This window comes from Passer domesticus, chromosome 5, assembly GCF_036417665.1.
Source record: "Passer domesticus isolate bPasDom1 chromosome 5, bPasDom1.hap1, whole genome shotgun sequence".
Taxonomy (NCBI): domain Eukaryota; kingdom Metazoa; phylum Chordata; class Aves; order Passeriformes; family Passeridae; genus Passer; species Passer domesticus.
Window position 1 is genome coordinate 9,050,605 of NC_087478.1, and position 21,886 is coordinate 9,072,490.

At 38.5% G+C, this 21,886-nt stretch overlaps 1 protein-coding gene and 2 long non-coding RNA genes across 5 annotated transcripts in view; 1 reads left to right on the top strand and 2 right to left on the bottom strand.

The window, feature by feature from the left end:
• Window positions 1-1,593: 1,593 nt before the first annotated feature.
• LOC135301628 (uncharacterized) lies at window positions 1,594-17,276 on the bottom strand. The gene is made up of 3 exons (XR_010363400.1): window positions 16,972-17,276; window positions 3,520-3,724; window positions 1,594-3,045 (listed from the first exon to the last, which is right to left on the bottom strand). It is a non-coding gene; the product is annotated as an uncharacterized LOC135301628 (long non-coding RNA).
• LOC135301629 (uncharacterized) lies at window positions 14,425-16,701 on the bottom strand. The gene is made up of 2 exons (XR_010363401.1): window positions 15,880-16,701; window positions 14,425-14,704 (listed from the first exon to the last, which is right to left on the bottom strand). It is a non-coding gene; the product is annotated as an uncharacterized LOC135301629 (long non-coding RNA).
• Window positions 16,726-21,886, top strand: part of HGF (hepatocyte growth factor) — a 57,436-nt gene continuing 52,275 nt past the window's right edge. The window contains exon 1 of one of the 3 annotated variants that reach the window (XM_064421884.1): window positions 16,726-17,032. In XM_064421884.1, coding sequence (XP_064277954.1) covers window positions 16,957-17,032 — 76 coding nt within the window. In that variant the 5' untranslated portion in view covers window positions 16,726-16,956. The remainder of the gene's footprint in view (window positions 17,033-21,886) is intronic. The other 2 variants (XM_064421881.1, XM_064421880.1) reach the window with 2 other exon arrangements.

A 21,886-nucleotide genomic window follows, 5' to 3' on the forward strand; every position in this document is an offset into this window, starting at 1 on the left:
ACTTCTTGCCAGAAATTATTTAGTCAACTTCTGTAAAAATTTATTTTAAAATATTAATACATTAGCTATTAATAAACAAAAGGTAAAGAATATGAACCTTCATTCCATTAGAATGAATTATGAATTTTTGAAACCTAAAAATCCCCACTTTCAATATTAGTACCTAAACTGGACTGTGGAAGCAGAAGGAGTTCCTAAAAGTCAAGGAATTACACACACTGTAATGTTCAGAACACTTAGAGTATTCAAAGGGTTAATTGTCAGAATTGTAAGCTCTGCAAGTTTCAAACTATAATTGTGTTACTCATGAAAGTAACGCCTACTTGCCTAAATAAAACAAAGATTGCTCCTTATAGGGAAAAAATATATTTTTGGTAAGGTTTTGTGTTCTGAGGGAACTGAGCAGAGCTAACCAGAAAGCAGAAGTACATAATCCTACCATTCTAAGACACTAATTTTGTTGAAGGTTGCAGTGTTTCATTATTTTATCTTTATTTATCTTTATTTAGAAAGTTTGTTGGGTGATGGTGACTAATAGCTGAACATCTGGATGCAGTGACCTTTAAAAGCCTTTAGTCATTACTGTGCCCAATTAAACTCAATATCAACAGAAGTGCTTGCATTTTGACTGGACTAGTATAAATCACTTTGCAAATACATTGTGCAAACAGGGGGAAGTATTACCATCCCAGGCTCATTCCCCTCTAAATGACTTCAGCAGGATGGGTCAGGAGCTAAGGATTTGTTTTTGTTTTTGTTTCCAAAGTACAAACTTTGACAATTAAGAAAATTAATTAATGAAGTTAGCTGGACCAAACATCTCAAAAACTTCATCAAGGAACACAACTGGAATTTATCTAAGTCAAACATACAAAAATTATCTGGGATTCACATCTCGTACAGAGAGAAAATATCTTTTAAGAAAGCTTTTTAAAGGCCTAAGTGGATAAACAGCCATCTCATAAAAAGGATATTAGCAGTAAATAGGGAGTTTATCTGGAATGGGAAAACGAGAAATCATTTAGGGAAGTTTTACTTTAAGGGTCAAAAAGTGCAAGAACAAAGCAGCAATTTTGAAAAGCTAAGCTGGGTTTGGCTTTATAAAGGAAAATAAAACAGGTGAGCAGAAAGCTTTTCTAAAAATGTGGAAGTCTGACTCCTGTTCAGTGAGGGATCAAGATAAGAGACAACCTAATGTGGCACCAGACCCCAACACTCAACTGAGCAACTGTTGGAACAAGGAGATGGATGGGGCAGGGATCACCTGAGGCACCCCCAGCCTCGGGCTTCAGGCACTTCCTTGGAGACAAGAAGAAGCCATGGCCATGTTGGAACTTTGGCCAGCAGGAGGGGATTAGATCCAGGGGTAAGCAGGATAACTGGGCTGGGCGATGTGGACAGGGCTGTGGTGAGGCCAGGCTGGGACCCCAGCTCACAGAGCTGTGTACAGGGTTGTAGCAGTGTTGAGATGTGTCCTCTGGCCTCTCTGGGGCAGGCACTGACAGCTCCAGGGGCTGGAATGCCATCCTGCACTGTGGCAGGGGGAGCACCAGGGGCAGACTAGGACATTTGTTGCCAAACATTTGTTCCCCAGTGTTACGACTTAAGCAGAGTAATCAGCAGCCTGGTTTTCCCACAGTCCTTTAAAATCAATGGGGAAAAAATCCTCTATAAACAAAAGCTCAAATTCTCTAATTCACCTCTGAATATTCTTGTCTCTCCATCAGCAGGTCTTTGGGCAGTTTCTGTGTTCATGTGTTGCGAAGTGATATGCTGAATTTGGGAGGGCTGGAAAGCATCACTTCGGACCTTCAAGAAAATGGACTCAGAATGTAGAAAGAAATAATAAAGATTCTGTCAGGTTGAAGATTTTACTTTATAGCTAGAAGCCGTACAACACAAAATTTGTATTTAAAAGAAGAAAAATGAGGTCTTGGGTGGCTGAGGAATAGTTGTTTAACCTTTGTAATATGGAACACCTGGAGAAAGTGTAATTGAAGATTTCACAATAAACAGAAAATGACATAATACACAGTGAGTTTATCAAAGTTAATCATGGCATGCTTACAGAAAACTTTTGATATTCCAGACAGTGCACATATCCAAAAAGAACTGTGATATCATGTCAGATAGGAAGCTTTTTATTTTACTGCAATAAAATTATGGATTTGTAAAAGTAAGATAACAATAGATTGTGGTGAAGGTAACTGTCAAGATAGAGACACTGTAACTCTTTGGAACTAATGTTGTTCAGTATTTCTAATTAGTGGTTACAGAATACAAAGTAGACACGTTTCCACAAAGCTTTTCAATACTTAGAATATGTTGTGCATAGCTAGGCTGGGTGTCACTTTATACTTTTTAACTAGCAAAAGTCCTCATTCCTTAATTGTTTGCATTGATGACCTACCTGGAGCATATCACAGCTCCTTCTAGCCCAGATATTTGAGTATGTGGCAGATGTGAGGCTGCTGTGTGTCAGGAACTTGCCCTGAGGCAGTGTCAGGAGAACCCTTAACATGAAGCAGGTAAAATACAAACATTGTCAATGTAAGAGTGATGGCTTAGAGCACTGAAGTGTTAGGAATACAACAAAATCCAACAGTACAACGTGCCCAGACTTACATGTGGATCTCAGAAAAGTATCATACAGTTCAATAGTCATAAATACAGAAGCAGACAAAGATTAGGTACTTAAATTTAGGCTTTATGAACATTGCTTGGAAAAACCCCAATCCTTTTGTTCTGGTGATGGACAGAGAGCTATTGCTGTTCTCTGGTAGCCCATCTCTACTAGCAACAGGAAGCTGGCAAAATAAAAACTGATTTGGAGTTATTGACCCCAACTTAGAACTCTAAGGGAGCACTAATATTTAGAAGGATGAAAAAACTTTACAATAAATACAGCACTCTTACAGGTTGTGTCTAAACTGAATTATAGGTGTGAATTTAACGTGAATAAAAATCTTCATTCCTGGTAATTCAGATTAGGAAGCAAGGCTGAACAACTGCTCTGGTCTGATCCAATTTCCTGGATATTATTTTCTGCAAAGGAGAAAAGCAAAGAAGGGAATATGATTTGTACCTGTCATGGAATGGATGTTAATTGAACTGAAGAAGCAAGTGTTTCATTATTTGCAAAACAAAACTAAAAAGGCGGAAAGAAACAAAAATGTAATTAAGAAAGTCATAACAGGAAAAGACATGAAAAAATATTTTCTCACAGCAGACAAAAATTACAAACATTTTTGAATTTAAGCCTCTTTAAATTATATTACATTGTAAGGTTAAAAGTCTTCAGATTTATATCTGGTTGAAAAATGAAAGATAAAGGAATTTATTCAAACAATTTGTGCAGTAGAATTGTAACCAAAACTAAATCAGTATCTAATTTGACTTTTAAATATTCTTGACAAATATGTAGATGAAAATGAATCATAATTAATTTTATCTTCTTGCCTAATTTTTTTAATAAAAAAACACCAAAAGGAAAGTGAACAGCAATGATTACTAACCTACCTATATAAGTATCCACAGCATTTTCTCAGATATTGCCTTGCTCAAACTAGAACTGGAAAACCTTACAGCTAACCTTTTGGCTTCAGTTTTCCTATTTTCTCCCTCCTTTAGTTTTTATGGATGTATTCCAAAGACAATTTGGCAGGAAATATTTCTTTTTTTCTCCAGTCTATGACTTCGTAGAATTCAGATATCTGCATCACATCTGTGGAAAAAAATGCATATGCCATTATTGAATTTTATAATGAAAGAGATGAACTCTTGAAGTGATCTTAAATGTGTGAGAAAAAATACACATCAAATATTGTCACAAGAAAAAAGTGAGATAAATACATACTAATTGTACTTGCTGTTTTCAAATCATGTTCCTGACAACCTGTTGATATATAAATCCAATCTCTGCAAAAGCTATCTCTCTATATATGCTTATATAAATTATATAGGGAAGGTATAGCATAAATCTGTGATGTTGAGGACACTCAAGACTTAAGTCCTGAGACAAGATATGAAACTCATTGGCTTGGATTCCAGGTTTCAGATGTCTGGAAGGTGTCTCAGTGCAGAACTCAAAGCCTCTTGTCTCAGCACTCCCCTCATTAAATTAATATGATCCTGGCCATGGCCAGCCAGGCCCTCCATGAGGCAGAGCTGTGGATGGTAAGAAATATGACATGGCTGTTCCCAGGAAAGGAATCACTGCTTAAGAGGTTTGAAAACATTGTTATAGACTCAGAAAGCAATTTAGGGTTTGGTACAAAAGCTGCAGGCAGTGAAACAGACCTCAGCTTACAAAGGTACTCTCAGTTGTCGAAAATGGGATTTTTAACGGCCCTTGCAACTGTTCATAATAAAATCAATTTTCCCCTTGATAAATTGAGGCAGAAACAGGTAAGGGCTGAGTGGCAGTTGTAATACCATAAACCCAAAACATATCTTTCGTGAGTGGTCTTCTGTCTAAGATCAGGATTCTCACAATTCCCGAAAACGTCTGTGGTAATTTGCTGACTTCAAGGAACTGTTTTCCCACTTACTGCATGTTTCAACCATGGCACGCACTCAGATGCTGTGTGTTATTTGTTGCCTGCCTTGCAGGTTACTCTCAAAAAAGATGTCACAGGAGACTAGGCATTATCAGTGGTGATGCGAGCAAATAAAAGCTGCAAGGTGCTATGATACCTTTGACTGCAAGATCCTCTGTTTGCATTTAACAAATTAGCTTCTCAGAAGTTTGCTCATCTGAGCAGCAGCTGTTTGCCATATGGATCAAAACTGCATTTGGCAAATGGAATCACTTCCTCATGCCCATCTGATTTTCATGTACAGTCATATATCACAATGTTTATGGGAGGGGTTTGAGGGTCTGCTGAGGGTGGTTCAGCTGAGAAGTGTTTATTTTGTATTCCAGTTTTCTTTTTTTTTTTCTTTTTCCTAGAAACTTCTTCTCCTACATGAGACTTAAAACCCAGCAAAACACAAAGTGCTAAAAACAAAACTTTCAAAGTAATATGAGGAAAACAAAAGGTAGTAGAAAAGCAGGCGAGAAATATATTTTAATCTTAGTAAAGTAAGACAAATTGACTGAGTGAAATTCTGTCTCCAAGGAAGTAAGAAACACTGTATTTTTTATATCTTCTAAATATTGGATTACTATCAACAGATATGATAATTTAATCAACGAATATGAAGATGATAAGTGTAAGTTATAATAGTGCAGGAACTGTTATCAGTTTTAATACTTTGAAGTGTTGAAAGGCATTTATTTCCAAGTTTAACAAATTATTGTTTAAGTCTATGCAACAGGATTATGCAAATAGAAATAATAAAACCCCTTGTATGGGTTATAATCCTATGAGCACATAATTTTAGTTATAGACTTCTAGCACTGCTCATGCAAATCTGTCACAGCAGATTTCATGCTTTAATGAATGAGCAGAGCCTCACAACACCTTCTGGTTGTTATGGGTTAGAATTGTTGGAACCAGTAACTAAAACGAATGAGATTAAGAAATTTATTCGTGGACATAATGCATATCCAGATTTACATATAATGTTCACATGTTCCCATATGGATTCCTACACTAACAACACAAATCGCAGAACATCAGAGAAAATGCATACATAAAAATTAGGTGATGTGTGATTGTGGATTTGTATATAACTTTGGGATGCTGTCCTCATGAACAGAACACTGGTTCATTGACCTCTTGAGTTCTTGACTCGTGACTTATCTAATCAGAACCTTAGCTACACAAGGAATGACTTTTTATAATCATAAGAATAATTTTATTACTTTTAATTTTGTATATTTTTTTACAAATTCCTATTGATTTTTATTAATTCTACTTAATTTGTTACAAATTCTTATTGATTTTGTATTCATCACAAACATATGAACATGGAGTTTTCATGTGTTGCCACCGGTTTCAGAATGGTTTTCTAATTCACTTCTGGTGCATTAAAGCAACAAAATTTCTGGCTTTTACTTACTTTTTGTTTCATATAAAACAAAAAGGATATATTTCCTTAATTCTTAGACATTTTTCCTGTGAACTTATTTATCTTCTTGCAATCAAAATCAATGGGCAAATTTCAGCTAAAAAGATTTAAGTTGAAGACACTCAGAAAGGTGGGCATTTGAGTAAGAGGTAGCAAACACTTCCAGAATACTTTGAGGGCAATCTGAAAGTTGCCCTGATATTTATTCTATGAAGGCTGATTGATTGCCACACCAAATGATTTTTTTCACTTCTAACAATGCTACAATGAAACCTAAGTGATTACCTCAGATTTAAATGCCCAAAACCTAGACATCTAGCATTAGATTAAATTAATACAACCCACAACTAATAACTCGTACAAGTGAGAGGCCCACATAAACATTTCCATTGGAAAAATATCCTTTAGTAGGGAGTCATTATGTATTTTACTGCTTGTTTGTCAATGTGTGCATGCCATGGTACATGGCAAAATGGTGTGTGCTGCTCCCACAGCACAGCTGCTGCCGTGGGATGTGACAGATACCTGAAGGCAGCTCAGAGATAAACAGGAGTGTTCTCAGGAGGAGATGTGCACCCAGGAAAATGGGCTTCCTTTGGTAAGGCTGGAGGACTAAAAAGCAGAAATATGTAGGAAATGTGGGATATAACATGGCATAAATACGGTGTGACAGGCAGAAATACATATTTTCCCATCTATGTAAGAGATAATAATAGGTATAATGATTTGCCTCTTTTCTAGTAGTATTTTTTTAGGCTTCCTGGACTCTAGAATATATATGAAAGTTTTCTTATGTTTCGTATTTTCACTTCTGGTTCCCTGGTGTATATATAAAAATGTCTTTTAAAATGGATTTGTGGGTAGGCAACCTTCCATTCCAAACACAGATGGTACATCTGCATCTATTATTTAGACATGCTAAGTGGAACACTTTTTTACAGACTATTGCAATTACACTTTTTTCTCACTGACTTAATCCATTTGGATATGACGCAGTGGCTCTTTTATTTAAAACAGAATATTTGACCTCTATTACCTATTTAATAAAATGAATAAACAAAAAGTTTTGTCCCTTTGCTGCAGTTGTTGTTCCTGCTTGACTGCAGAGATTTTTACCTACTTAGAAGGTTGTGCCATTGTCTTGTTACTCAAGTATATGATCACTCTTGGCTTAAACAGTGTGATGCATCACTGAAAAGTTGTTTACCTTCCTGTTGCAGCCATGTCATATTTGACTGAATACTTGTTTTACCATGAGGGCTACTTCACTGGAATCTTTGCTGGCCAGACAACCTATGATTTTCAATTGGAATGTGCATTTTCCATTTTGACGTTCTCTTCTTTGAATTCCATCACAAAACCTAGCTGTTCATTTAGACTTGATTTTACAAGGCAGATGTTTGTATTTTATCTTTTTTCTTTTTTTTTTTTTTTTGTAAGCGTTTTGACTCAGGATAAAACTCTGAAAGATTTTATTAATAGTTTGTAAGTTATTTTGGAGTCAACACCCTTTGAAGTATCACCTCTATTTTTATAAAAATAGTCCCATATACCTAGACCCAAGAAAGGTCTTTTGAGAGTGTCTAAAAGCATTTGTAGTCCCATAGATATGATTGGGAGATAACCAAGGATAACCAAATTTATGACCATATTTTGTTACATCTTAAAAAATGGGTCACCCAGAACAACAGCTAGTTAATTTTATTCAGCTGTGATTTTTGTGAGCAGTAGAAAAGCTGATCCCGGCTGTTAAGCTCCATCTTTGCACAAGCTGCTGTTTACAGTGCTGATAATCTGTCTGTATTAGGTGGATACACTGAAGTGATGGAACATTTCAAGCTCTTGTAGCCTTCTATATCTTTAAATTAAAGTTTCTTTGAAAATCTACCACAGAAGAGTATCTTTGGTTCAATTGTAACTTCATTCCAGCAGTTGTTCTGGTATCAGCAAAGTCAGGAAAGATGACCATGGACAGGATGGCAGGCAGCATGTCTCAGTATGCCACCTAAAATGCCAACTCTGGGATTTAGCCACTAAATTTTGCCCTCAGAGTCATGATTCTTTGTTAATTTTTCTTCTTTCAAAATTCTCTTCCAGTGTTGGTTTCATAGGGCAAAATTAAATTCCTAAATGTTAGCCCACATAACTGTATTTTTAAATTGACAAGACACAGGAAGACTGTGGGGTTTTAATACAAGTTTTAAAAGAGAGAAGTGAAAAAGAGGAGGAAAGGGAAACAAAGATAGTGAGAAAGTTAAAGGGAGATTGTGAAGGAGAAAGAGAAAAGGAATAGGGAGAGAAGAGGAAGATGAAGAAGAAGTGAAAGAGAAATGGAGAAAGAAAGAAAGAAAAGAAAGAAAAGAAAAAGAAAGAAAAGAAAGAAAGAAAGAGAAAGGAAAGAAAGAAAGAAAGAAAGAAAGAAAGAAAGAAAGAAAGAAAGAAAGAAAGAAAGAAAGAAAGAAAGAAAGAAAGAAAGAAAGAAAGAAAGAAAGAAAGAAAGAAAGAATATAAATTTCCATATCCACTGTCAGTATCTAGTGTCAATGAGGCATATAAGTGGTTCACCACAGTAATTAGCACTCAAAGTTATTTAAAAATATGATGTACAGCATTCAACATTTTGGTTAACTATGCCTCCTGTTAAAAATGGGAAAATTATTTCCAGATACACAGACAGGTTTCTATACCCATTCAGTCTTTACAATAGGACTTTATCAAACATTCTTGTCATAAAATACAGATTAAATGTCAATAGTGTGTTGGCTATTTTAATCTTAGGAAACAAATACCAGATTTTTTTTTCCCTTGGAGCAGTTATAAGAAAAATAGTTTAAAAGTTGTTCATCTCAGGCTGAGTGACATATCCCTGTATTTCCTGTGGGTGCTCAAGGCACATTATCAGTGGTTTATCTGAAGTATTTCCATAACTGAAGGACATGTGTATAAAATAATCTCAGGCAAAAACAGCGTTTTGCCATTGCTCTTAAATATATGAATTGAAACCACATTGGTTTATCTCCTGGGAATAAATGAAGAAATATATAGGAATGACAAAAAATTGAAAATCAGATATGTGGTAAATGGATATGTGTAAATCTACATATTTTCTGTATTGATGTCTTTACTTCCTCATTAACAATTGTTTATTCAAGGGTTTACATGAATTGTTTATTCAAGGGTTCACATGAATAACAAGTTAAGGACAGCAGGGTTATTAGGGTTTGGTTTAGTTTGGTTTTGCTTTTCTTCTTAAGAAAAAGTCATAATATTGCACCTCTGAATATTCATTTTTCTATAGTATATGAAAAAAAGCTATTTTTTACCAGAAGAAAAAAGAAACTCACAAAACTGCATATTTGAAAATCCCTTGCCTATCTGATTTAGCTAATATTTTTGCTTAGCTGTTTACATGGGAAACATCTCTGCACAGAGATAGAAAAAAGTCATAAATCACTGGGAAGATGATTAATTTCATAGCACTGAAAGCTAATGTTGGCAAGTTGGAAAACATTCTAAAAACGTGTTCTGGTTTTATACTTTTCCCTAGACAACCTTCATTGATTACTGTCAGATAAAATTTCTTGTCTATTTGGACTTGTCCCTCAACCCAATCTGCAGATTCTTAAATTAAAACCCAGTGTTACTGATCTGGGGAGTTAAGAGATACAGTGAGTATTAATCTGTATTTGACTGCTGTAAGAAAGACTTCAAAAACTTCCAGTAATACCACACAGTCAGAAATAATGTGTTTCAGTTTAGGGCACAGCACAACTGTATTCAGCAGAGAAAAAAACCCCAACTTTTCCATAGTTTTTTCTATGCCACTGTTGCAAATGGTTTTTTTGGTTTTTTTTAACTTATGTTTATATACATCAATCTCATTTTATGAATAAGAAAATCCTTTTTAATAATATTACAAAAACATTGGAATAGACCATCCTACCAGTTTGCTTAGCAGTAGTATTTCAAATTCAAAACCTTTTATTTGGTAAGTTTAATTTTTCATGTAAAGAATGGGATCAAAACTACAGCAAAGTTCAGCAAAGCTTCAGCTTTAGAATTGTAACTTCAGCCCATAGACATTCAAATTCTGCTTCAGTCTTATCTCTGCTGCATAAATTGGTAGCAAAAACCTCAGCAGAATAATATGCTAAGGCAAGACTGTACTCTGTCATTGTTTAATGTGCAGAAGCCTAATCTTGTTCAAATTTCACCTATAACAAAAAACTTGGCCAACAGTTTATCTCTATGAAATGTGGGGATTGGGTACTTTGTAGGAAACACTGCGCATAGTGCTGAGGTATAGAATACTAAAAGTAGCCTGGAGAAGTGAATATTTTGTTTTATTGGCATAGCAGATGTAGAGCAATCACATTGTTATCAGCATCATTTCACTATCAGAATTGCAATACCTCAGGTAAAAGCATAGGGGAGAAAACGGGGCAGACAAAAAGGTTTTCTTTAAGATATAAAGAAATGACACAGCAGAGAAATTTAAGTTTGCCCTAGTCTTCTTTCAGAGTTCGTGCCCTGATTCTGCAGCCACATGTCCTCTTTCCCTACTTGACTATTTTGCAGTAGCTGCATTACAAAGCTCGTATCCCAAACAAGGAGACTTTGATCCCAATAAAGAACCCAAAGCTTGTTCTTTAAAAGTCAAGCTGAGATTTCTCCTTTGATAACATCTTTTCTGATATCTTAGCAAGCTTTCTGTCTCTGGGCTTACAAACCTTAAACCAGGAAAGATCAGTATTTTATGGCCATGAACCCTGAGTCCCTTTTTTGTTTGTGTTTTTTTTTCTGAGCTGCTATTAATATGGCCTCATGTCTGCTAGGAAACTGATGAATCTCCATGAAGGCTTCTTTACAAAATCTTTAACAGCACCCTAGGTAGAAATTCTCCTCTTTGATATGAAATCCTAGAGAATTTACTCTTGACAGCAAGTTCTGGAAGTCTTCAGTCTCTGGAATTCAAAGAGCTAAGGCTTTTGTCTCTGGACTTTTGAATTGCTGAACTTATTCCATAGTGTAAAATCTACAGTCAAAGGCCAGTTTAATTTTATTCTTTGGTATTCTAAATTTATTGAGAACACTTCTTAAAATTTATACCAGTTGGAGATATATTAATAGTATTTTTATAGCAATATCTCATTTTTATTAAACCACTGTATGTTACCTTTTTTATTTTATCTGATCTCTCAGCAGGAGTTTTGGTAGTGTTTTCTCAGCTTATCTGACAATAACTTTTTTTACAGAAGTATCATCTTGGAAGATAAAGAGCCTTTGCTTTTTACCACCATTTTACCTTCTCTAGGGATAAAATGTATGGATAAAATGTATGTGGTAGAGAACCTGCTGGAAGCTTGTCCCAATTTAAAAGCACACATTTAAGTTGAACAAACCAATACATGGGCCTGCATTAACATGTCTGCATTGCTTTTGTCAAAATTTTCTCTGAATAATTGTGGGTTGTTTGGACTTTTTAATTTTTTTTAATATATATATGTTTTTGGGGTTTTTTTTTAATTTCAAGGTAAAAACTATGTCCTGATTTGAAATCCATCAAAATTTTATTATCTTCTGAAATAAAAGCAATTAGTGAAAATAGAAAAAGCTCTAGGAAATGCAAAAATTTTTCTCCAGTTTGGGATCTAACATAAAAAGATCTTGGACAAACTATCCTAGCTTTTATGGTTAAACCAGGTAAATGATAAAAAATATTCAGCCAGGGATGTTCAGTGGTTTTACTTAAGCACACTCTTGGTTTTCACTAACGTCAAAAAATGCAGGAGGAGAGGTGAATTGCTTGTACACATAAAAGGAAGCTTTAATGCTGTCCAAATGACATACATACACACCTTACCTCGGACAGTAAAATCATTAAATTGATTTAAAGGACAGATGACTCTAAAGAAAATGTGACTTGGAGATTATCTTAGTGGTTAAATATTTTAGGTGGATATTTTCAAGCTTTTCTACAATAAAGAAAAAAAAGTACAAAATCACATCTAGATTTCCTTGACTGTGGTCAAGCTTTGTGCTTTACCTAAATATACAAAACAATGAAGAGTTTCTGAACCAAAAATCACATCCTCAGAGAAATAACTTTAACTATGGCATGTAAATTAAGGGCTTCTAGGGCTGTTGCTTCATATCATACATATTCAGCTTCTGGATTTTTTTTTCCAAAGGCCAGTACCACAACTTAATTCTAGCAGATCGAGGTCACAGAGAGGTCCATTTTTTCTTGCATTCTCGAAAAAAAAAAAACAAAACAAAAAACCCTATTGTGAGGGGTTCGCAGTTCAAATTAGGCCTTGAGTAAGAGAATTTATTTACCAGTACTACCAGTAATGTTTATTCTTTGCAGACTTTCTTGGCAGCACAGACATGAATAGCAGAGGGAAAAAAAAATATATAAACCAAAAGTTTAGCATTCTTCACCAATATACCTAAACTTTGATTATATACCAGGAACAAATTATTTTGAGCTGAGTGAGGGATTTTTTGGTGTTTCAAAATCCACATAACCGCGGTGCAGCATGTCCCACAAAACTTCAAATGAATATTACTGGAAATTTTAAGTAAAATAATAATTTTGCATGCACATCTCCATGTAGATAAAACATTTTGGTATGGAAATATTTCAACTTCATCAGATAAAATTTTAACAGATACGTCCTATTAATAACAATGTGCTGTATGCATTACTGCATTTTTCTTTCTTTTTTTTTTCCTCTTCCCATATATTAAAAATAGTAATTTCTGATTGGCTGCATTGTCATTGCTGCCCTTGGGTACCATTCCATAAATTACTTAAATGGCCTTCACACTAGAACTTAAATTTTTTCTGTTATGCATCCAAATTCCTCCTAGTTAGCATACAGCAAATATGAGAAAAGCAATTACCTTATGTCCCACACAGAAAAATCATGAAGGATTTATGCTGGCTGCAGGGATGAATGCTGGATTACCTACCTCGGGTTTAGCAGCCAGACCTAAACACCTGAGACTCTGGGTGCAGGAAGAATTGTAAATTATGTATGATTATTATGAACATATGTGAATTAAAATGGGTGGAACCAAGCCCAGCCAGGTCACTCTGGAGCTCATCTTCATTCTTGAGTTTCCCTGGTGGGGAATCAGCACCAAGCCATGAGGTGAGGTGCCACGCTGTCCCACTCCACTGCACAGGGCTCTGCACACTTGGCTGCTGTGGTGAATCTGCCCTCTGGGACTGGCAGGTCAGACCTGCAACATTTGGTCTGATGACATGCAAAGTCCTTTGGACTGAATCTAGAATAGTAGACCGTGAAGTTTCTGAGCCTTTGCTTTCAACTGGACATTAATTCCTGCGTGTGGATCTTGTTATCCACTTCTTCCTGCTTCTCCTCCCACTTTCAGCCCTTATTTTCCTTTCTCTTTCTGCACAAAGAAGGCATGGGTATTATCTTGGAAAATACCAGAGCTTAGGCTCTGGCTGAGGTGCCTCAGCAAGTACTGACACCTGTCATGTGCTGTAATTCTGCTTAAACTCTGTCTTTCCCAGCAGTGTCAAATCTTGTGGTCCGTACCACAATCTTTTCTGCTTCTAATCTCAAGGTCAAGTTATTAAAAAAAGACAGTAAAGCTTAATACTTCTTGAAATGTGAAGCACAATTGCTCAGTTTAAACTACTCAGGGAGCCTGAGATTTTTCATTGATTAACTCTGTGTTTAACAGTAATTACTGCCAGCACTTATTTTATTTGGCTTATTCTCTGGGAGGACTTCACTACAGTGATACCTATACCAGATAAATCAAGAAGTAAAAAGCAAATATTTTGAGCAAAAGTGTTGCTTCATATGAAAATTTCTGGTTCATTTAGAAAAGTTTTCTTTGAACCTAGTGGTGACTTAATATTATTTTGCATACATGTAAGGATTCCTGCCCAAACTGTGAATATCTAGCATTTCTGAATAGCAAGTTACATCTGAAAAACAGATTCATCTGTGGTTATGGTCAGAAAAGAGAATATAAAAATAGCAGTTTCCATGTGTTTGGTCATGTCTGCTTACTTTTCCAACCAAAATAAAGTTTTTAGAAATTTTTCACTCATGTAGGCAGTCCAGAGCAAATACATCTTTGGTAAAGTGTGCAAGTAACTCTTTTCTTTTTTGATAACTTCTACAGAAATGTTATGTTACTTTCCTAATACAGAGCTACACTGATTTGAAAGCCAGGTTATCAGAGCAAGTTTGCAGAGCTGCCAAAAAAAATTAGAAAAAAAAATATAATCAAAAAACCCAACAACCCAAATATCCCCACTCTCAGATAAGCCCCAAAAACAGAAATAGAGAAAGACATTTATAGGTCCAAAAACATGCCCTCAAAGGGTCAGAAAACATAATATTCTTGCATAAAAGCTACTACTTTTGAATATTGTATTTTAATTTTTAGTTACTCTATGTGCAGGCTGAAACTGAACACAGAATTCTTTCTAAAATTTATTTAATGCAAATGAAATTTTTGCAACTGTCCTTCACACTGAAAATTCGTTTTGAATTGATAAAATATTATGCTTCCACTGCAAAATACACGGGGCATGAAGATGCAGAAAAAGGCTCCTGCTACATTTTGCAGTCTGTGATGCGGCACCAGAAAGCATTTTCCTTTCACAGATCCAGATGCAAATCTTAGTCTTGACTGCCTACAAATAGAAAGAACATCTGAATATAGAATCTGTAGCATCTTTCCCTTTCCAATGTGCCTCCTGTCCCTGGCCCTCTAGTCCGTGCGTCCTGACTTCCTCTGAGGGGAGATATGTGTATGGCCTGTGTAAAAGGCAGAGGCATCCTCAAGCAGCTCCCCAAAACTGGACAAATGGAGAAGCAGGACTATGGAGTTACACCTGCCCAGCACAATATCTGCAGCTAAAGGAAGTTTAAGACCAGGATTTGAGCTCTCTTACAGAACTAAGACACATCATGAATAATCCACAAGATTATGTATTAATAATAGGAATCCATATAGCAGAATATTTCCAACATTAAGGAGCACTCCAGATCTCAAGAGACACAATTGCAATCTTCCTAGAATTTAGGAGGAATCTGAATACAGGCCAAATATTCCCCTCAGAGAAGTCAGTGGTAAAAAGTTCTACTTGACTTTAATGGTGCATGATTCTGTCCTCTGCAAAAAATGTCACTCAACACATGCATGGACAACAAGTCAAATACATCTGGTTAACAGAATGTGGCTATTTTGGGCTCAGAATAGTGATATTATTATTTTTGTTGCTTTTTGTTTACACTTATGTCTATCTTTGGCAGGGAGAAAAACAGAAAACAAAACCTGAGAAATCCATGTTTTATCTGTTGCAGCGGACAAGGATTCCATGCAAAGGTTGTTGGCCAGTGGAATATATGCTCCCTGTTTCTCAGGTAGTACCTCTCCAAGAAATTCCTCAAAATTAACTTTTAGGAGAAAAACGAGGACGGCAAAAGAAATCAACTAAAACCCCTAGAAATAATGCTCATTCTGAAACAAAAAGTACTTTTTTTCACACAAATGTGTTTTTCCTGTAATACCAAATGTTCAAAATATTTTCTTAACAGACTGTCTCTCAACCTTTTGCTTTTGTCAACTTACTTTCATTTAGTCAGGCAGTAATTCCCAAATGGAAACTTTAACTTTTGCCACTGGGCAAACGTAAATGGATAAAAAGTCCCACTCATATCTGTTGGAAATACCTGATTAAAAGTTATTTGTGGATTGGGAAACAACCTATTTTTTTTTAAGAATGTCTGTTTTACTCATAGGTGCTAATCATCAATATGGGCAGAGGAGTCAAGGCTGAGAAGGAGACACATTTTTCTGACTCACATAGCATGGGGCCACATGTGGGTCTCTGGTGTTTCGTGGAAAACGGAGGGAAAAAGTTTCCGCTGTTATCACACACTCCTGCCATAGATGGTAGGTGGATGCATGGGAGAAAGGAACAGTTTAAATTACAGCAAAACTTTTCCTCAAGTGTTTATTTTTGAACACTTGTGTGTCACAAAGGCCGATCTCATGACTTTAAACAAAACCCAATGTCATTGCTTCCATGAGGTTAAAATGAAGTGCAAGAGAAAAATTACAATGACTTTGCCTGCAACAGAAGGAAGGTCAGGCATCCTTTTGGACTGAAGATTGTCTCCGTGGAGCAACGCCAGCAGCTGATACTTGACCTTTAAATTCCCCAGAGCTGCCACAATTTTGAGGAAGTGGCACTTGTCAGATGGCCAAAGAGGGTGATGGAAAGGCCAGGCTGGTGCCTGGGGGCAGCCACGGGCAGGTCAGAGGAAAGGTGTTTCCTTACAGTGAAACTGTCCATGTGCTGGGAGAATCCCAGTGAAATGGCAATGGATGGAGGTGCTGCCTGGCGATGAGGCCAAGGGGCAGGTGCTGAAAGTGGGATGCTGTGAAGGGACATGTCTGCAGGGAAGGAGAGGTCTGTTCTGGCTGCAGGTGAGATGGCAATGGGGACTGTGAGCAAACCATGCTGCAGGAGCCACCAGCCCCGGGACAAGAGCTGAGAGACCTGGCCCGGCCCGGCTGCTCCTCCCGAGCTTCTGAGGGATGGAGAGAGAGGCGGGGGGGAAGGAGGGAGCGGGGGAGGAGGGATGAGGCGGGGGAAGCCCTCTCCCTGGGCTGGTTGAGGGGTGGGAGGGAAGGGAGGCAGCTCCTGAGGAGGGGAGGAGAAGAAGAGGCAGAGAGGGGATGTTGTTAAACAGTTTCTTACCGTAAGAGGGAGTTGGGACCCAGATCTTTCCAGTTAATCACACAACAAACTTAGATCATCGCAATAAAAAGCTCGGCTCACTCTGCCTCCTCGAGTGACCGGCGGTGCACGGGGTCCCTCCGAGGAGCCATCTCCCCTTCTCCTCCCCGCCAGCCGCCGGGGGGGCCGCCAGCACCATGCGGGCCACCCACCTCCTGCCAGCCTTGCTGCTCCACCAGCTGCTGCTGCTGCCCACCGCCATCCCCGCGGCAGGTCAGTTCTCCTATCGCTTTGCTAGCGACCCCCGTCCGCCTCTCAGCCCACAGCACGTCCCCTCTCCCCGCTCCGCCGCGGCAGGGAGGGCGCTGAGGCGGCGCGTCGGTCGCTGCCCTCAGGTCGCTGCCCTCAGCTCGCAGCGCGCAGGTCGCTGCCCGCAGTCGCTGCCAGCCCGCAGGTCGCAGCCCGCAGGTGGGGCTGGCAGCGCCTCACCCTGCGTGGCCGGGCGGGCTGGCAGAGCGTGCGGCGGTCGGGACCGGCCGCGCTCCGGCGGCGCAGCCCGGCGGGAGGCGGGTCCCGTCCCGGGGGCTGCGGAGGGGCCGCCGCTCCCAGCGCCTGCACCGTGCGTGAGTGGGGCGCGGGGCTCAGGACTGGCAGAGCTGGAAACCGGGAGAGAGGGGAAAGAAAATCTCATCAGCACCAGAGGTGCTCCCGGCCGTTGTCAGGACGCGACCGTGTATCCTTAATTTCCAGTGGTAGAATAAATGTTGAATAGTAGAAGTTGAGAAGGAATGCCCAAGGCACGGGATAGTGCACTGCTGAACGGGAATGTCCTTGCTGAAGTTCAACAGCATGAACGTGCTATTTCCAGACTGAAATACTTGTAATTTCATTAGATGTTCCTGCTGAAATCCGGGAGATGGAGGGGGGGGCAAGGAACAAACAATAAGCAATCAAGTGCTGGATGCTCTTTAGCTGAATTTCTTTCCTGAAGTGTCCCCCCTGGACTGGTTATCTGAAGAGCCAACTCTGTGCTTTCTATTGGCCCTCTGGGAAGACGTTTAAGGAAAAAAGTTTGTAAAGGTTTCTACAAACCTTTCCTTCCTTCCGGCAACATTGTTAGGGTCAGACCTTTGCACAGACAGAAACAAAGGACAGGCACAATTCAGGGAAAGAATCTGCCAGGAGCAGGCAAAGCAAGGGCAGGGAACGGTGTCAGCTGGGTTCTGGGGCAGTATCTGAGGGCATCAGGCACAGTAGGGCAAGGAATGCTGAAGGCTTCCAAGACGTAACTGCTTTCTGGTTAAAAAAATAAATATTCTGAAATGGAATTTCAAAGTGGAATATTTTGTGATCTGAGTGGGCAAGTCAAAAACAGACTGGCAGCATCACATGCAGTAAAACCTGTTGTTTTCCCCCTGCAAGGAAGAGTGTGGTTCTGTAGGATGCTGAACAATCTCATTACGGCTTCTGTGCTCAGTCTGCTCACTGAGGATCTTGTTTTCACAAGCATTCTTTAGCAGGTGACACAGAGATGCAGACACTATGATACTATACTTTTCTGCACTCCTTCCTTTTCCATGTACATTGGAATTTCCATTTTTTGGACATGCAGCTTTTCTGAAAAGTGATGACTAGAGCTGGTTAGGAATTTTCTAAGAAAATGTTTTGGGTTTCTTTTACTGGAAAATGCTGATATATCAGAACTTTTCACAAAAATAATTCCTGTTAAAGAGAAACTTTCCTTGGTTTGTTTCCCTCAAATCAAATGACAGAAATATGCAGCAGGAGACATTGCCAATAGCTTGTGGTAACCTGCTGTTGAGGACCCTCACCTGTGACAGAAGCTCATCAACTGATGAACTAGTTAGAAACAAAAAAGCAAAATAAACACTGCAGACCCACTCTTACACACACTCTTTATTCCATGGGCCAACTGGGCTATAGCCAGGCTCATAATAAGCTAGGTCATGCTTTGCTCTCCTGGTAAGTCAGGGTCCTTTTTTTCTTGAGTGAAAGTCTTTGTCCCTGACTGCAGGCTCTTAGTGCTGGTCTGTAGTTTACCAACTTCGATGAATGTTGGATCTACCTAATATTATGGGAGGGAGACTGAGAGACATTTTCTGTACTGCCTGTGTCAGTACTGGGCTGATGGATAGGGTTGTGCCTTAACCAATGAGCTCTCCAGTATAGGAGTGAATGGTTCACCTTGATGAGGAGAAAAATTAGATTTCCAAAACTTCAGAGTTTTTCAGAGTAGGACTTGTTTTCTAACCAGCTCTCATGGTGACAGTTTCTTGACAACTCTGCCTTTCTTAATTTTCCTCCCCCACCTTCGCTAATATTAATTAATTCTGTTGTTTGCCTCATTGGCAAGGAACATGACTCTCAGCACACGCTGCCATTTTGCTTACACTCTTTTTGAAAATACATGATCTTCAAAAAGAGTGTCTGTATATTTACACTGTAGACAAGGGAAAGTTGTGCTACTTCTTTATGAAAATACAAATGTATGGACAATTTCTGCAAGTGATTGCTTTGTAAACGTATATGTTGTCTTTGTTTGGGATGTTGGATCCTTTTTACTGGGATGCTTTTAAGAAAGATTAGGATTTGCCTACATTATTATTTTCAGATATGAAAATATCAGATTATTTTCAGATATGAGAAACGAAATGAAAGCTGAATGATCAAAACAGAATGAAAACATGAGATCTTTCTAATACACATCCATACTTCTAGTGCTGTTCTGTCAAATCTGATTTCAAATGTACATAATGTTGAATTTAGTTTCTTCTGTGAACAAATATTCTGGGTTTGTAACCCCATGCCCAAAGTTCTGTGCAAAGACAATGTCCTGTGTAACAGAAGTTGCTGACTAATACATTTGGGTTATATTAAGGGGTAAAGAAAAAGGAGGGTGAAGAAAACACAAGAAATTTAAATGTCAGCAAGCTGTCTACGCTATCACTTTCTGAGTTTAATATATAAAAGATAAGACTGATTGATGAAAGATAAATGTGCATGGTTCCTATAGACTGCTTGCCTAGTCATTATCAATATCATGTAAGTCTCTGTCACTTGCACAAAGAAATTAATCTGTAGCTAATAACTTTATCAAGGAGTTTTCTTTCTTGATCAAATATTCTTATTATTCAGTATTCTTGGGAAGAATCTCTTTAATAATGTTCATCTAGTGAAACTAAAAATGACACTTTAATCAAAGCAACAAGTAGATTGGCATGTTGCAAAAGAGTGAATGTTAAAGATTTATTTAAATTAAAGATACATTTTTCTGTGAGAGGACTGTCAGCCAAGTGTGTTTATTCAAATTTATTTAAAGCACATTCTGTAGTTTGGATGATCTGAAGAAGTTGCTAATGAAGATGTGGGAGTTGCTCTTAGTTCCTATATATATTATCACTTAAAGAAAAAAAAATCAAATCCCATAGCCATAATCAATTTTTGAATGTTGTGTATTCCTGTGGTCTGCATAGCTAAGTATATTTTTAAAAATTAATGTGATTTATACTTTCTCATCCCAGCTGTAGATAATCATTATACTATATACTGTCAACAAAGTGAAATGATACTGTGCCAGTTGGAAGAGTGTATTCCTTCTGTTTAATGGAATCCTTTTGGTGCTCAGTGCCAGGGGCTGCTTGTTTTGCTCTCACATGTAATACAGCACTTACCCTGCTTAACAGATTTTCTGTTTCTATTAATGCCATTTTCATAAGCAACATAGCAGGAGAATATAGAGTTGAAAGACATGAGATTAAAATGTTGCGTAAAACTCTGGAAAATTGACCACTGAAGTCAAGGAAAGGAAAGCCTCTTATTGGAGGAGCTCATCTGTCATTATTGTAATACTTCAAGTGAGGCCAGGGTTGGAAGGGAAATGTGCAGTCTCCCTCAGGGAGCAGAATATCTCCCTTTTGGATCTTTATGCTGAACATTAGTTTGCCACTTTAGCATTTCAAACTTTTCCAAGGAGGTTTAAAACCAGGATAACTGGGCCTCTTTTTGAGTAAAAGCATCATGTGGAGAAAAAAAGCATTGTCCTGAATGTTTTACAATTACTTGTATTGGATGAGTGCTGGAATTTCGCTTTCTCCCCATCAGCATTAGGATGGGGTGGAATGGCAGAGGCTGGAAGGCTGCACAGAGGTGAGAATGGATTGATCGTGGAGGTGAGATAGGATTGTTCTCCGTGCTTACTTGGGAATCAAGGACAGTAGGACAAGAGCCAATAATCCAAGCAAAATTTGAACCTTGCTCTTGGGAAAGTATAGCAGATAAAAAAACTGAGAAGACGGGGTGAGGGCAGCCTCACTGTTAACCCATCTTCTCCTGTAAGCTTTTGTGGCAGTGCCCAGAGGGTTGTAGAGCTGTTCCCAAACGTGGTTAGTACCTACATGCAGAGCAGCACTGTGGTGAAGCAGAGCTGGGAACGTGCTCCAGATTAGTCAAATGTGTTGGCAAAATCTAGCTGTAGTTTTCAGTGGCTTGTGGGCCTCCACCCATGTGCTGTCTGATGAGCCCAGCCGTGCCTGGCAGTCCTCGGTGCTGCTGGCCCAGCTGGGGACTGGCTGCTCCCTCTGTCCCCCCCGAGCTCCAGCTTTTCCTATGACTCGCTGCCTTGGCCAGCAGCACTATTTTTATGTATACAACATGAAGCAAGGCTCTCATTGCTCCTCACAGGGGCTGTTCTGCTGCCCTCAGCCATCTTGTCATTCTTTGTTTTGCTCAATCCCTGCCCTGTCTACTTGTGCTTTTCTCCTTACCCCTTGCTACATGCCCGGAATTCTGGTTGGCTGGGACACCATCACAAAGGAAGGGCACAACATGCTGGCTGCCTCGAAGGAGACACCAAGTGCTTGTAAAGATTGTGGAACGCAATGGAAAATGGTGGGGATTCAATACTTGGGCACAATGTTTAAGAAGACAAATCTTACAACAGAAAATCCTCTCAGTAATTTAGGCAGAAGTTAGATACAGTAAGTCAAACTGCTGCACATTTATTTCTGCCAATCGGTCCCAGCATCCTGCTGAGCAGATAACCTTTTCTTGGAAGGAAAAGATCTGTCCATTTGCAGCTACCATCCAATTTTAGAATATACTATCAGT